The 14,422-nt window shown below is 47.0% G+C and overlaps 1 protein-coding gene across 3 annotated transcripts in view; it reads right to left on the minus strand.

Annotated features, from left to right (window-relative positions):
• GRK5 (G protein-coupled receptor kinase 5) overlaps positions 1-9,520 on the minus strand; it is a 293,743-nt gene extending 284,223 nt beyond the window's left edge. Inside the window, exon 1 of one of the 3 annotated variants that reach the window (XR_010838817.1) lies at positions 8,765-9,511. Coding sequence is in view for 2 of the 3 variants with exons in the window: in XM_059052466.2 (XP_058908449.1) it covers positions 8,765-8,816 (52 nt within the window). In the remaining variant the exon portion in view is untranslated. Of the gene's footprint in view, positions 1-8,764 lie in introns of all 3 variants that reach the window. The other 2 variants (XM_059052466.2, XM_067024553.1) reach the window with 2 other exon arrangements.
• Positions 9,521-14,422: the final 4,902 nt, after the last annotated feature.

Consider the following 14,422-nt stretch of genomic DNA (forward strand, 5'->3'; position numbering starts at 1 on the left):
GTTAATGCAAAATGCACCCACGCACGCATGGTCTGGTTTCTAAATGCAAATATCCACAAGGTTACCCTTGTGACATGGAAAGGGTTAACCCTGAGAGAGCTTTTCTGGGGAAAAAGGCTGCTTCACACATTCTCTTTGGGAGGAAGAGGGGGTGTGCCCTGCAATGTGGCCAAGAAACCTCTCCAGCAGGTATCCCCCATCCAAGCCCCCTACTTTTTTATTAGTAAAGAAAGCTGCAGAGACATGAGCATATACCTAAGGTGCATCAGGCAGAGGGTGCACGGGGGCAAGGATCTCCCAAGGGGGGGGAAGGATCTCCCAAGGGGTCGCAAGCACCCAAGGAAGGGGAGCTCGGGCAGACGTGATCTGCACGTGGCAAGCCAACATCAGCAGGAACTGGCCTGCCCAGTGCCCATGTCTTGGCCCTGCCAAGGAAAGGGAGCAGTGCTGCCACCACTGACACGTCCCTACCACCGCCCATCTCGTTTAATCCCCTGTCCCTCGGGGGCAATTCTTTGGCTACTCAAGATTCTCCCCAAGCCCTGCCAGGAAGAAGAATGCCAAGAGGCTGACCTTGCTCTTTGGGTGTGCGGGTATGTGTAAGGGAGGGGGGAACGCAGGTAGGAGAACACAGGCGATGGGGCTTCAGAACGGATTGCAGCCATGTGTGCACACGCGCACAGGTGGAGGCACGTTTGTGTATGTCTCCCCCTCGCCAATCACAGATTCAGTCGAGCTGATAAACAGTTCTACTTTTAAAATGGAAACACCGACTGTGTGGACTCACCTTATGGTAGTCATTCACAGCCTAGTAGGAATTACTTTATCCAACTGCTCTCAAATTGGCATTTAGCTGAAGTCAGGGTCTGGAGGGCAATTAGATTCCCATTTTGCCCCTTTTCCCCAGGAAATCTGTCAGAGACCCTCTTTCTCTTCCACAAGTGCAACCTCAGAGCATTTAGATTTAGAAACCATACAGCCCAGAGAAATGGGTTTGGTTTTTTGGTTTTCGGTTTTTGTGGGAGTTTGGGGCTTATGTTATTACAGGGGAGGGGAAAGATTTCTTTTGGAACGTTAAAGGGTTTTGGAGGGCTTCTCCAGAAAAGTCTGCAATTCACGTAACCTTGGACAAGTGACTCCCCTTCTTTCCTCTCACTTTTCCTCATCTGAAAAGCAGGGGTGACCTCTATTCTGGAAAGTGGAAAACAGATCAGTAGACCCGCCAAGAAGCCTTGGGGCAGCCCAGGCCCTGGCCATCCCGTGGATCTCTGCCACTTCTCAACCTACAATGTTCTTATCTGTTTATCTCCATTTCTTTTACTTTCTGCACAGGCTCCAGAAGTTGTCCTTTAAGGTTTATTTCATCATTGCCTTTTAAAAAAAGACTGATACTCCACCGACCACAAATTCCTAGAGACAAAACAGGCCCTATGGAAATGAGCCTAATTTATTGCTGACTTCTGCCAGGAGGAGGTTACCAGTCCACTTGCTGGCACAACTTCAGACAGAGTTCTGTGCTTCTGACCCCAAAGAACAGCAGCGCACTGTTTCATTGTTTCAAATAATCATCTTGCTTTCTAAGTGTGTTCTTACTGCGTTATCGTTAAAAGGTTTCAAATCTCACAGGAAACAGTTTTTAAAGAGAAATCATTTTAAACCGGGTACAGGAATAGTGTGTTCTTGACATCTTTCTCCATGATCTTCTTTCAATCTGGTGTGTTCAAAAGAAAACGGAAACCCTTAAAATTGTTTTACCAAAAAAAAAAAAAAAAATTGTTTTACCTATTTTCCCACTCATTTTAGACCGCCTTTTTGAAATCCATAGAAAGAGGGGTTTTTTTCCCTTCTTTCTGCAGATTTACTGTACACACGACTTTTTGTTTTTATTAATAAAATGAGGGCTTCCCTGGTGGCGCAGTGGTGGAGAGTCCGCCTGCCGATGCAGGGGACGCGGGTTCGTGCCCCGGTCCGGGAAGATCCCACGTGTCGTGGTGCGGCTGGGCCCGTGAGCCATGGCCGCTGAGGCTGCGCATCCGGAGCCTGTGCTCCGCGGTGGGAGAGGCCACAGCAGTGAGAGGCCCACGTACCGCAAAAATATAAAAATAAAAATAAAATAAAATGATGGTTTTTAAATATCCTCACCTCAGGAGTTTCGAGAAGGAAGGAACATGGGGCCCTGTGCACATCTATAACATGCACTTAATTTAAATCAGGACAGTCAGTTGCTCAATCTAGGCAAATTTCCCAACAAGATATGAAAAAAAAGGAGCGAGGGGAGGAATATGGGTGGCTTACTATCACCACCAACATCTACGATTATCCTTGAACTGCATCTCTCTGAAGTGACTCAGTCCTAATCCCTGACCCCCCAGCCCCCCAGCCCCTCCTGCTTCTCCCCCTCCTTCCCCTCCCTCTCTCCTTCCCCTCCTGCCCCATTTCCCTCTCCTCCCCTCCCTTACCTTCTCCCAGTTTTCATGTCAGAAGTTATGGGGCTATCATCCTGATTTAATTCAAGGTGTAGAACTCTAGAGAAGCTCCGTCCACGTGACCTTTCTGCAGTGCTGGGAATGTTCTACATCTGTACCATCCAACAGTGCAGTCACTAGCCACGTGTGACTGCTGAGTACTTGAAACACGGTTGGCACGCTTAAGGAATGGAGTGTTTCACTTTAATTAATTTAAAAGTAAATAGCCACATGCAGCTAGCAGCTACCATGTTGGACAGCACATCTTTAGAGGACTAGACAGACGCCTTTAACACTTTCAGGTCATTCCAGGCTCCACCAGAGGACATGCTCAAACCAATTCCAAGAAAAAGCCAGAAAGGAAGGCGGCCTTCACCATCTTTACTCCTGAACTGCAGCCTATCAGCCCTGCCCAGGCTGCTGCCCTAGGAAGACCACCAAGGTTCCACCTGGAAGGCACCTCTGCACACCACTTTCCTCTTGGATCTTCTCATTCCTCAACCAAAGGGTCCTCTTGCTATTGTTTTGAGTGGTTTCCATTTGTAGGGACTGACCGTCATAAAAACACAGTATCTTGGAAAATTAGCAGCTGTCTTCCAGATTCGGGCCTATCCCTCAAGTACGACCTCTGAATTATCCTTAAATCGTGTTTTGGTCCCTCAGGCTAGTGTCCAAGTTCTCGGCACAGCAGAGTCAACAGAGAGTTCCCAGCTAAGCAGGTCACACCACAGACAGCTTCAGCTCTTTGGGAGGAAAATCGGGTTCTACTCAGATCTGATTTATCAGTTTAAGAGCCTAAGAAGATAATGAAGATGCCCAATTCCATCTCTTCACCCACCTCCAGCTGCATCTCATCAAGGCTGAACATCCAAACTGTCACCTCTAACAGGGTCCTTCAACAATCAAATGCTGAATGAATGAATGATTTTTACCCTTGTAAGAACTTCAGAAGACAATTTAAGAATGGTTAACCCAAAATGAGAAACTGGGGGAGGGGGCAAGGTCTAGTCAGGACATAACTGCTTTCTCTTTAAAAGGCAGCACAATTTATACCAAATGGGGTGCCTCCTCCAGTGTCTGAATGGTACCAGATGGAACAATATTGTCTTTACCCCCAAAAGATAAAATTTTAAGCTTTACTTATGAGTTAAAATCTTTTCAATGTTTAGGATATTTTTAAATAAAAATTTTCACTGAAATGTAATAGGATGTGTTTCAAAGTAGAAATCACTTCTATTATTTAAGCCCACATAATCTATTTTAATCATTTAAAATCACATCTTAAAACCCTTTATCTTTTTTTTTTTTTTTTTCTCGGTACGCGGGCCTCTCACTGTTGTGGCCTCTCCCGTTGCAAAGAACAGGCCATGGCTCACGGGCCCAGCCGCTCCACGGCATGTGGGATCTTCCTGGACCGGGGCACGAAGCGTCTGTGCCACTGCGCCAGCAGGGAAGCCCCAAAACCCTTTATCTTCACTATTCTATTCTGAAGTGAGGTGTAGGGGCTAGGGGTTGTAAGACTGAAGAAATTCCTGATTTCCTTTTCTATGTGTCACCTGTTTTTAGTCACTTTCTATTGTTTTCTCAGATTTCGCCTCTGAATTGCATGATCTACTGCAGTGAAATCTTTTTGTAACCATAAGCCTTTCTTATTTCAAAAATGACTAGATACTATAATACTTTACTACCTTGAGCTACAAATACACTGGCAACAAATATTAACGTTAAATATTACCTGCAGTCCTGGAATCATTTCATTAGAACACTGCAAATTCCCTGCAGTAACACTGTAAATTTACAGTGTTCATTAGAACATAAATAGGTCTCGGTTGAACGGCCCTTGGTAAAGGTGAATTTGGTCCTATATTGAGCTCTTTCCTGAAATTCACTTGGATGTTACCGAAGTCTTTGGCCCACACCCAAAGGGTACCATTTGGCAAAAGCCACTACAAGAATTATGGCTGCTGAGGACATAATTGAAACAAGGATTAGTTTGGGGGCTGGAAGCATCAAGCGTTTTGGAGTGTAGAATCTGACAAGGAGCGGCTAAGCGATCGAAAGACGAGAGTCTTGTGGGCATTTATCTGATGGTTTGAAAAACAGGCAGCTAGATTAAGTAAAATCATCACTGGAAATCTTTCTGTAGGAAAGCAAGGCCTCTGAAAACAATTGCTTTTGGTTTCTCCACCTCCAAGTTGTCAGTACTGAGAAGAAACTCAGAAAAAGTAAAAGGCAGTTTCATTTCATGACAGCTTTGTAGTTAATAGGCCCAGCAGCTCTTACACACGCTGAGCAGCCTGCACCCAGGATGCAGAGCTGCCGCTGTTCTGTGTGGCAAGATTGAAGCGAAGAGCCACGGGGTGGATTAAGCACGCCTGCCCATAGCAGTAGGAGGGCTGCGGGCTTCAGAGACATCCCAATGTTCTAATAACGGAATACACTGATGTTTCGGTTTTGTCATCGTGAACTAGGGTGCAAGGGAAAGAGGGAAGAGGGGCAACAGGGGCTTTCAGCCCCGCTGTGGAAATGCTGAGTCTGTCTGGGCAGAGCCTTGCCGGCTGCATGCGGGTCCCCTCTCCTCTCCAGCCCTCCCCAGCCTCTGCTGTCACCTTTCCCCAGGTCCCGATCTTAATCATCAGGAAGATCCGGGCCAACAAATTTACAGAGATATCTGAGTCAAAGGCTCTTGCATATTCTGGTTTTTGACATCCTGACCTAGGGCAAAGTCATTATGTTTTTGACTTCTCAGTTCCTGTACTCAGTGCCTGCTAGTACCACGCTCAGGAAAATGTGATCAATACTCCCTCTCTGTCGTCTTTATTGATCAACTATGGCTACTGCTGGCCTGTGAAGAAAGGCAAGGTGGGCCTTTACAAAATTTCTGCTCCACACCGTTGAGGCAACAGATCTAGAATATGACAAAAACACAAAAACCTTTACTGCAACAATAAAACCAAAAGGAAACACACAAAAGGCCCTCTGCAAACACTCTTTCTCACTACTATTATTTCAGCACTAGCACGCTTGCCAATTTTCTGAGATTCTGAAATGTAAATAGATAGACAGATAAAGTTAGTCTGGGTCTCTTTTCATTAAATGCTTAATCACTTAGCTCATTTCCATAAATTGGCATGAATTCAGTCTCAACTTCTTTCTTTTTTTCCCTAACCACCCACTTTTTAGGAAAATAAGCTGAAGTTCCTAAGAGTGATCAAGTTGATGTTTTCTCACGAGACCAGAACAAAATACATTTGGGCAGTTTAAAATTTTGAACCCAGATCTCTATCTTATTTCAAAACAACTGTCACAAAGGTGCAATCTGCCTTCCTATGTTTTCTAATTACTAATGATGAATCATTTTTACTCTAATTCACTTATAGATTTTCTATCTTATTGCCATATTCATTTTTCCGCTTTATACATGTATTAATATGGTAAGAATCTGAACTTACAATGAATTTAGAAGACATCTGCCTTTAAGAATGCGTAACAATAACAAAAGATAGGCCCCAAAATTACCCACCAACATGGACAACTACAAATTCCTTTATAGCATTTGCAAAGTATGTCTGTCTTTCTTCAAGGCCTGTTTCTCTATTGTTTGGGACAAATGTGACTTTTACTTGAAAGCCACATTTTAAATTGTTTACAATGTATTTTGTTAAGTGAACTAAATTAAATTTCGTATTTACCAATCAAATTTCTCATCTATAACCATTCACAAGAATCTTCAAGAAGTGATTTTAAACATTCTAAACAGCTCAGATTTTTAAAGATACTATAAATTTTATTTTAGATCTTTCACTAAACTGACTAGAACTTTCATTTCTGAATATTTGAGTAATACGATTATTAGGAGAATTACTTAATTGAAAAGAATGAGAATCGAGAAGAGAAAAATAAATTGCTTTTATTTCTAAAAGCTTCTACATTAATTAGAATATATGTACTCAAATCTCTAATAAAGACCCAGCAAGAAGAAAGTGGAAGCACTTAAAATCACGGATTCTCTTTAGACATATGAGAGAAAGAGGGGGAGAAACGCAAATTTCAAAATGAAGTTTCCATGTAAGCGATTAATTTTTCTCATTCACGTGTCAGTTTCTCCGAATCCTTAGAGGCAAGGCCCCCTCCGTTTCAAAGGCGTCATCGGGAGCCTATTTTCTCACCATGAGATGACTACCAAACTCTCAGAGAAATTGAAAAGACTTTAAAAGGAAAAGGAAGTGAAAGGCACATTCTTGGGAACTTTTAATCACTGTAATTCGGTCATTCCATATAAGCCTCCAGACTGCAGCCCTCTTTCCTAAGGCTCTGAAAAAAACAATTTTTTAACCTGACAGACAAAATTATCAAGCGGTGAATTCATTTTGGTGAAAAAAAAAAAAAAGTGGGGAGACCAAACTGGGGGAGAAAATTGATAATGCTTTGCCCACTCCAAGCAAAACATTTTAAAAGAAGCAACCAAATGCTGAGAGAAGAAAAAAGCAAGCTCCAGGCAAACGAATGTGTAGAACAGCAAATCTAGGCAGCACAATTCCCCAGGCAACAGGAGAAACCAGTGAAACTTGCGAAGCCTCCAGTACCATCATATCCAATGATTTCCCAGGAAAAAATTTCAGAATGGAGAGAGGGTGAAAACTTTCCCAGCCCCCGAGCCCTGAGATGTACAACCATATTCCACCACTAGGTGGCGGCCGTTAAGGCTAGGAGCGGGGGAGGGAGGCTGTTTTGTCCGATTTTCCCCCTACAGGACTCACTGCCCCGTTCAGGAGAGAGCCCACCAGCCCCCATCTTGATCCAATTTGCTGAAATGTCCCGTTAGGAAAACAGAAAACAGTCATGCTTTAGAACCTGAAGTCACCAAGTAACAGCCTCTCTTAAAAGTCTGTTCACACCAAAGCTGAGCAATGGAAGGGACAGACCTGCACATTTTCAACTCTGCTGGAGTTTTCAAAGCAAATCTTCCAGGCTGCTGCTTTAGAGACAAGTGACACCGAAATTACGACGTGAGTTGCTGAGCTGTGCATCACCTACTCACACATCGTGTACAGTGCCACAAGGTGATGGAACCGTCTGGATAAACACGAATCGTTTTATTGTTGGCCAGAAAGTCTTCCTTCATTCATTAAAAGGGTGAATGAAAATATTAAGAAGTAAATAAGGCGTTTTCGTGGGCTGCTCCCCGAGTATCCTTCTGAAGTCAAGACCTTACGTAGACTGCCTACTACCTTGAGTGTCAAATAAAGCCTCCTCCCAGGAAACGGAAAACCACTTCCCCTTTCATAAAAAGGCTGCACCCAGAGCTCAAATTCTGGCAAAAGAGATGTTACATAAATTCCAGGTGTTCCTAAATATGTATGTTTACACGCACGCAATCATTTTAGGAAGCATGTAAGTTTCTGGGCCACTTTCTCTTTTTCTTTTCTTTTTTTTTTTCCATCTCAAGGAAGAGTCAGAAAGTGTGTTTATAGTCTCGACTTAGGTTCTTACCCACTCCATTTAGACGATATTTCCTGATAGCCTAATGCAGAAAAATCTAATGATTTGCATCCAAAACGCATATAAACACTTGGCACACTTACCTTTCTTTCCTTAATTGAGCCCCAAACCAAAAAAATCACTTACCTCTCCTCCTCCCCAAAGGGGGGTGGGGGAACCCACCCCTGAAATCCTGAATTATTTTCTAGATGAGTTGTACAGCCATCCTCTCGTTACTCTATGAACAGGCTAATTCCTCAACATCTTACTTTGCCTTTAAAAGGCTTCCTTCCACACGACGGGATTTCCCTAAGAAACATTCCCAGCGGATGGTTTCCAGCAATAGCCTATATCAACTCAGCCTGCGCAAGCAAAGACTGGCTTCTAATAATTCCCCCCATACACCCCGCCCCCCACCCCCGAATTCACTCACAGAACCATCCCGGGCCGACTCGGAAAAGCTATTTTATTCGCATGTTTGCCCATCTCTTCCAGAATGAAAGCCTTTCCAACTGACCTTTCAACAGCTGCCGAGATGGCACGATCTGTAAGGTTAGAGCTGGCTGGAAACTAGGGGATATTTTAGCATCCTAATCCCTGCAACCTCGATGTTTCTCCTTCCCTGCCCAAGTCCAGATTCCCTGAGCACAAGGGCAGGAACCCTGAAACGCTTGCAGAGCAGCTCTCCGAGGTGTCCTGCTCCCGACCAACTCACTGCGGGCATCCTGCACACGCACAGCCCCAGCCCACACGCCGCCCGACACCGGCACCCCGGCCCGCGGCGAATGCGCCAGGCTCGCGCCAGCCCTGCCTCTTACCTTCCCTGGCTTTCAGCAAGACCGTGTTGGCCACGATGTTTTCCAGCTCCATTGACAGTCGGCGGTCAGCGAGGGAGCCGGCCGGCGGGGCTGTCAGCGCCTGAGGTGCTGCCGCTGCTCGGGCTGCTGCCGCTGCTGCCGGAGCCGGGAGCGAGCAGCCCGCCTAGCCTACCGCATTATTCCTGCTCTTATCCCTCGGAGTTTCCACCTCTGCAAAGAGGAGCCGCCGCCGCCGCTTCTTCCTCCCTCTGTGTCCCCCCTCCCCCCCTCCCTCAACAGTCTCCCCCCCACCCCCCACCCTCCGTGTTTCTCTGTCACTCCATTCTCCTCCCCTCGGGCTCCCTCAGATGCTTTAATGCCTCGGATGCTTCTGCCTCCCCTCGGTCCCTCCCGGGGGTGTGGTACTAGCAGGCTCGGGCGGCCGCACTACGCAGGCGTCAGGCAGGGCCGCGCCTCCCGCTTCGGCGCTCGCGGCGCAGGGCCTGCTGGGACTTGTAGTACTCCCAGCGCCCTGCGCTGGGGCCGGGCTGGCGCGCGGCTACCAGAGTCCAAGAGCCGCCTCGGGACGTGCCCTCGGAGTGAAGGCAGGGGTGCCCCAGGGCTGCTAGGGGCGGCGGGCGAATCAAAGGCGGCCCGGCCTAGCCTAAGCCCCCAGCCCTGGGGCCCGGACTCGCACGTCCACGCCTGGGGCTCCCGCTCGCCCGCTTCCCGCCCTGCCGAAAACCGAGAAAGCGAAGTGCACAGGCCACGGCGGCAGCGGGCGAAGCGCCGCGGCCGGGCAGGAGTCGGTGCGGGTTCTGGCCTCCCCTCGTGGCCTGCTCGGGGTGGGAGGTCAGGCCGGCCCGACCGCGCACCGCAGCCCGCTTCCTCCGGGGCACGCCGGGCCCACGCAGGGGCTGCCGCCCAGAGGCGGCGAGGCGCGCCCGCGGACCCCGCACGCGGCGGCCGGCCACTGTGCGCCGTAGCACACGCACACGCGCTCTGTGGCTGACAAAGGTGTACTTTGTTTCCTCAGAGAGCGCGAAGGGGTCTGCGAGTCGGCGGTGACCCGGCACTGGCGACCGCGTCGGTGGCCGCGCAGTCCGAGCGCCCCCCGGCGGCCGCGGGGTGGAGGCGCGGCGGCGGGTCCACGCGGACGACGGCCCCATCCCCCCCACCCCCTCTGCGCCTGGGACGCCCGTCTGCGACTCGGGGGATCCGGGCGTGGGAAGCGGTTGGTTTTGCATATAACCTGCCTTCCAGCACGCGGGGCCCGCAAATCAACGATTCTCATTACCACCAAACTCATTCAGATTAATAAAAATGCAGACGGAATCGCCGGAGTCAGGAACGTTAATAAGTAACAGCACCCAGTCAGTGTTGGAAATTAGTTTTCAAATTCCGGGATTATTTATCTTGGAGTTGTTAGTGCCTTTCCACTGTACCCTCAGAACTTCAGACCCCAGATCTGCACTCAGCGTTGCTTCCTTGCTTCCTCTGAAGGCCCCACTCCTGGGAAATGGGCCCTGGGATACCCAGGGTCTGCGACAAGTGTCCTACGATCTGGGGGAGGGGCGGGCTGACCCCAAGGAACAATGAGGCCTTTGCCTCATGCGCATCTTGCTTGCCGGATATCCGTTCAGGAGCCAGCTCTGGGCCTTCTCTGTCCAAAAGGAGGAAACCTTCCATCCCTAGGGCTGCCAGGAAGTGGCAGGGAGGTGCCCGAGAGAAACGGAGAACAATTATTATGCATTGGAGAATATAAAGAAATGAATAGACTTTCCAGGCCTTGGAAACCAGAATGGTTGCTGATTCTAACAGCACAGGATTGTTGTTTTCTGATGGAGTGTATCCATCACCACCACTTCTAGTGTCTGGATTTGGATCAGTGGGTCTCCCTGTGCCTCACTTATCTTGTCTGCAAAGTGGAGAGTGGCAATAACAATTTACCTGTCAGAAGGCAGAGAGCTGAGCAGATGATTTCTTAGGCATCTTCCACTCCAGGAATTACTATTCTAAGCATCCCGGGCTTGGTTTGGGCTGCATATCCAACTGCCCAGAGCCCTAACTTACAATGAAAGAGTCTAGAGAGATGGAGAATCCCAGACCTGGCAGCATCTCAGAGCTCACCAACTACGGTGGGCCCTTGGCACTTGCTGGCAGCCTAAGGCCTGATGCAGCCTAAAGTTTAGTTATTTGACTGACAAAAACAAACAAAAAAAACTAACTAAAATTGAACACCTTTAGATGGCTTGTGCTCCACAACAGCCTTCTCAAGATCTGTGCACACAGATCACCTAAGGGATCTTGTTAAAATACAGGTTCGGTTTTGCTTGGGCTGAGGAGTATCCGGAAAGTCAGCTATTTCTAACCAACTCCAAGGTTCTGTCAATCCTGCTGGTCCGTGGACCACAGTTTGAGTAACTAAACTCTACCATTAACCGTAATCCGCACCATTCTCTTTTTTTTTTTTTTGCTGTACGCGGGCCTCTCAGTGCTGTGGCCCCTCCCGTTGAGGAGCACAGGCTCCAGACGCGCAGGCTCAGTGGCCATGGCTCATGGGCCCAGCCGCTCCGCGGCATGTGGGATCTTCCCGGACCGGGGCACGAACCCGTGTCCCCTGCATCGACAGGTGGACTCTCAACCACTGCGCCACCAGGGAAGCCCTCCCCACCATTCTTTATTTTCTTATACTCAGCCCAAGTCACCACTGATTTTACCTATCTGGCCTCTACAGACTATTGAGTTTGCAATCTTGGAAAATTCCTGCCTTTCCTTCCCCCCTCCTCACTTTACAGTTGCAAAACAGACCCTTAGAGAATAAGTGGGTTCAGCATGGTCATTCAGCAAGTGAAAGTCTATCTACTTCTCTCTCTGCTACAAGGCAGTATGTCCTGCCTACAAAATAAATAGCTGTACTTCAAGTACCTGTGCCTCTATGAAGAAATGAGGACATTCCAATGCAAGAATGAAACGATAATGGCTAGCTTTACTGGACCAGCTGTGGGTCAGGTGCTGTGCTAAGAGCTTTATGTTTAATTTCAGTAAACACAACATCCAGATGAGGTAGAGAACACAGCTCCATTTTATAAATAAAGTCACCAGCTTAGGAGAGGTTTTATAACTTGCCTAAGGTCACACAACTGATAAGCAGAAGATCTAAGATTTGAACCTAGCAGTCGGACTCAGAGTCTATGCACTTAATTTCTGGCTAGCAGGCTGGCTGGCAGAGCTGGGTTGCCATTGCTCTGTTTGGCTGCCAGAGTGAATTTAAATTGTACTGTAAGAGGCAAAGCAGGCAGTTGGCTAAATGATTAAGACTTAAGGGGCGGCGGGGGGGGGGGGGGTCCATTCCAGTCCATAACACCACCATTATTGCTTCATTCCTTTCCATGAACTGCACTAATGCCTCACAGTCCTCTTGAAAAATGGGTTTGATTCAGGAAGAATTTAAATATCAATAGGTAAGCTGGGAATCTTGCTGGCTGAGAGGAAGAAGAGAAATCCAAATGGAGGGTGGGTGCGTTTGAGAGGGATGGAAATATGCCATAGACTAATGCTGACTTCCCAATCCACTCAAGGTCAGCTGAGCTGGAAATGGCAAAGAAACAGGGTATCTTCTTGTTCTTCTGTCAGCACCTGTATTGCGTGGATAAAGCTGCTCTGTCAGAGTTCTTGTAAATAGAAATCAACTATTCTGAAAGTCACAAACCTATCTTTGTCCCCAAATATGGATTGCTTTGCTTGAATAATCAAACTGGCTTTTTCAATAGTGCTGGAGCTGGAGTTTCCATCCCTTTCCTTGCCTCACAGCTTTCTAATCATCAGGAAACAGCTGGAGAGACAGTGCTTTCATTCTCCCACTCCTCTCCATCTTCAAAGTTCACCTTTATGTACCAAGCACGGCAGGGAGCTCTCCCAGGAGAGCTCACTCTAGGAAAGTGAGCAAACTGGGAGGAAAAGCACTGAGATAAAATGGAGTAAGAGCCACTGTGGACACAGACACAAAGGACTTTGGAAACAGAGAGGAAGTGATTTCAGGCACCTAGGAAGATTCTAGGAGAGGAGAAATGAGAGCTGACAGTGGGATAGGAGGCACGGGGTTTCCTGTTATGTTCCCTCCCCTCTGAGAAGTCTCTTCATCCATGGACCCAGTGGTGACCAAATTTGACATTAAAAACTTTGCAATGCTGTATTTGCTTTATTTTTCTTTAAAGTCAAGTTGCTTTAAAAACAATTTTTTTTATTATCCTAACCCAAAACATTTTTGAAATGTGAGTAGTAGTAGAAATATCACATTTTGGAAAAAACTAACCTCCAAGCAACTCATGGGACCGTAGCAGCCTTTGGTTTCAAGATAAACTGGCTGATCGTAGTAAGTCTCCTGGGAGGCTTCACCCTGGTGTTGCCAGATAATTATGATCTATAGACCTCTAAACGCCCAGCTTGGTAACAAGCCTTTACAGGGTAGTCAGTGGGGGTCTCAACTGAAAGCTCAGAAAAAAGATTCCAACCACACGTGACCTCTGTGCTCCTGACACTATAGCAGTTTAACATGATCTTCTTCAGTGAGAAGGAAAGGCCTCTTTCCTGGTGCTATGTTCTGTTAGGAGCGCGGCCACAGTAGACTTACTTGGGCCCTGAGTTGTTACAAAGTTGTTGCCTCCACTGCATGGAACGGAAACTGAGCCTGGGAGAATTAGGTGAGTTGATAAGTGGGTGGCAAGGCTAGTTTTTTAGGTAAGTGTCTGCCTTCCCTACTCAAAGGCCTGAAATGTGTCTTTTTCATCTTTTGATTCCATTCTCTGTAGAACCCAGTTAAGTACCTTACGCACAATATTTGGCAATGTTTGCTGACTCAGAGCACATACGCCATGACACAGCCCCACCTAGGCCTCTGGGGTGCTAGTTATTCTGTACTAGTTAACTATCAAAATTCCTACCTCACTGCCAGATCAGAGATTAAGAGGGAAAAGTAGGGGAGACTGGCCTCCTGGTATCAGAGGTCAACATCTTAGAAAGCCACGACACTCAGTCCCTGGAATGATTCCATCCGTCTGACTGTACCTCCATCCTCAGATCCAGCCGTCTCCTGCAATCAGCCCAGTAGTTAAGCCAATCACACAATTTTAAGGAAAACTAAGCAGACAAATTTCAACTCACTTTTCAGACTTGAATAAAACACAAGCTATTTACCCCCAAAATGGCAGATGGAGAGCTGGGTATTTTTGTTTGGTTCAGTGCCAAGCAATCAGATAGATTGAGATGGCGGAAAAATGCTCAAATTGGTAAGGAAATTACACAACAAAAGCATAAAAATTAATTCAGAGTGGGAAGAGGAAAAACAGACTCTTTTCTAGTAATCTACTTAAAAGCCAATGATTTTCTGTTAATATGGATAAGGAAAGAATCCAAGCCATCACTGATGGTCTTTATATGACTAGCATCTATCAGGCAATGACATGACCAAAGCCAGGTTCATTTGTTTGAGCGTGGTAGCCTACAGTGAAAATGTGGATAAAATCTTGACAACAAAGGTAGAATTGCTTCTTAAAGAGAAAAAGGAGGTGAGCTGAGTTAAATGCAATGTTAGGATTAAAACCAGATGACTCATAGGTGAGAGGGCTCCAGCAATTTCGACATTAATGCTGCAATAACAAACTTTCTCCTGCTCCAGAG

Source organism: Kogia breviceps, chromosome 2, assembly GCF_026419965.1.
Source record: "Kogia breviceps isolate mKogBre1 chromosome 2, mKogBre1 haplotype 1, whole genome shotgun sequence".
Classification (NCBI taxonomy): Eukaryota; Metazoa; Chordata; class Mammalia; order Artiodactyla; family Physeteridae; genus Kogia; species Kogia breviceps.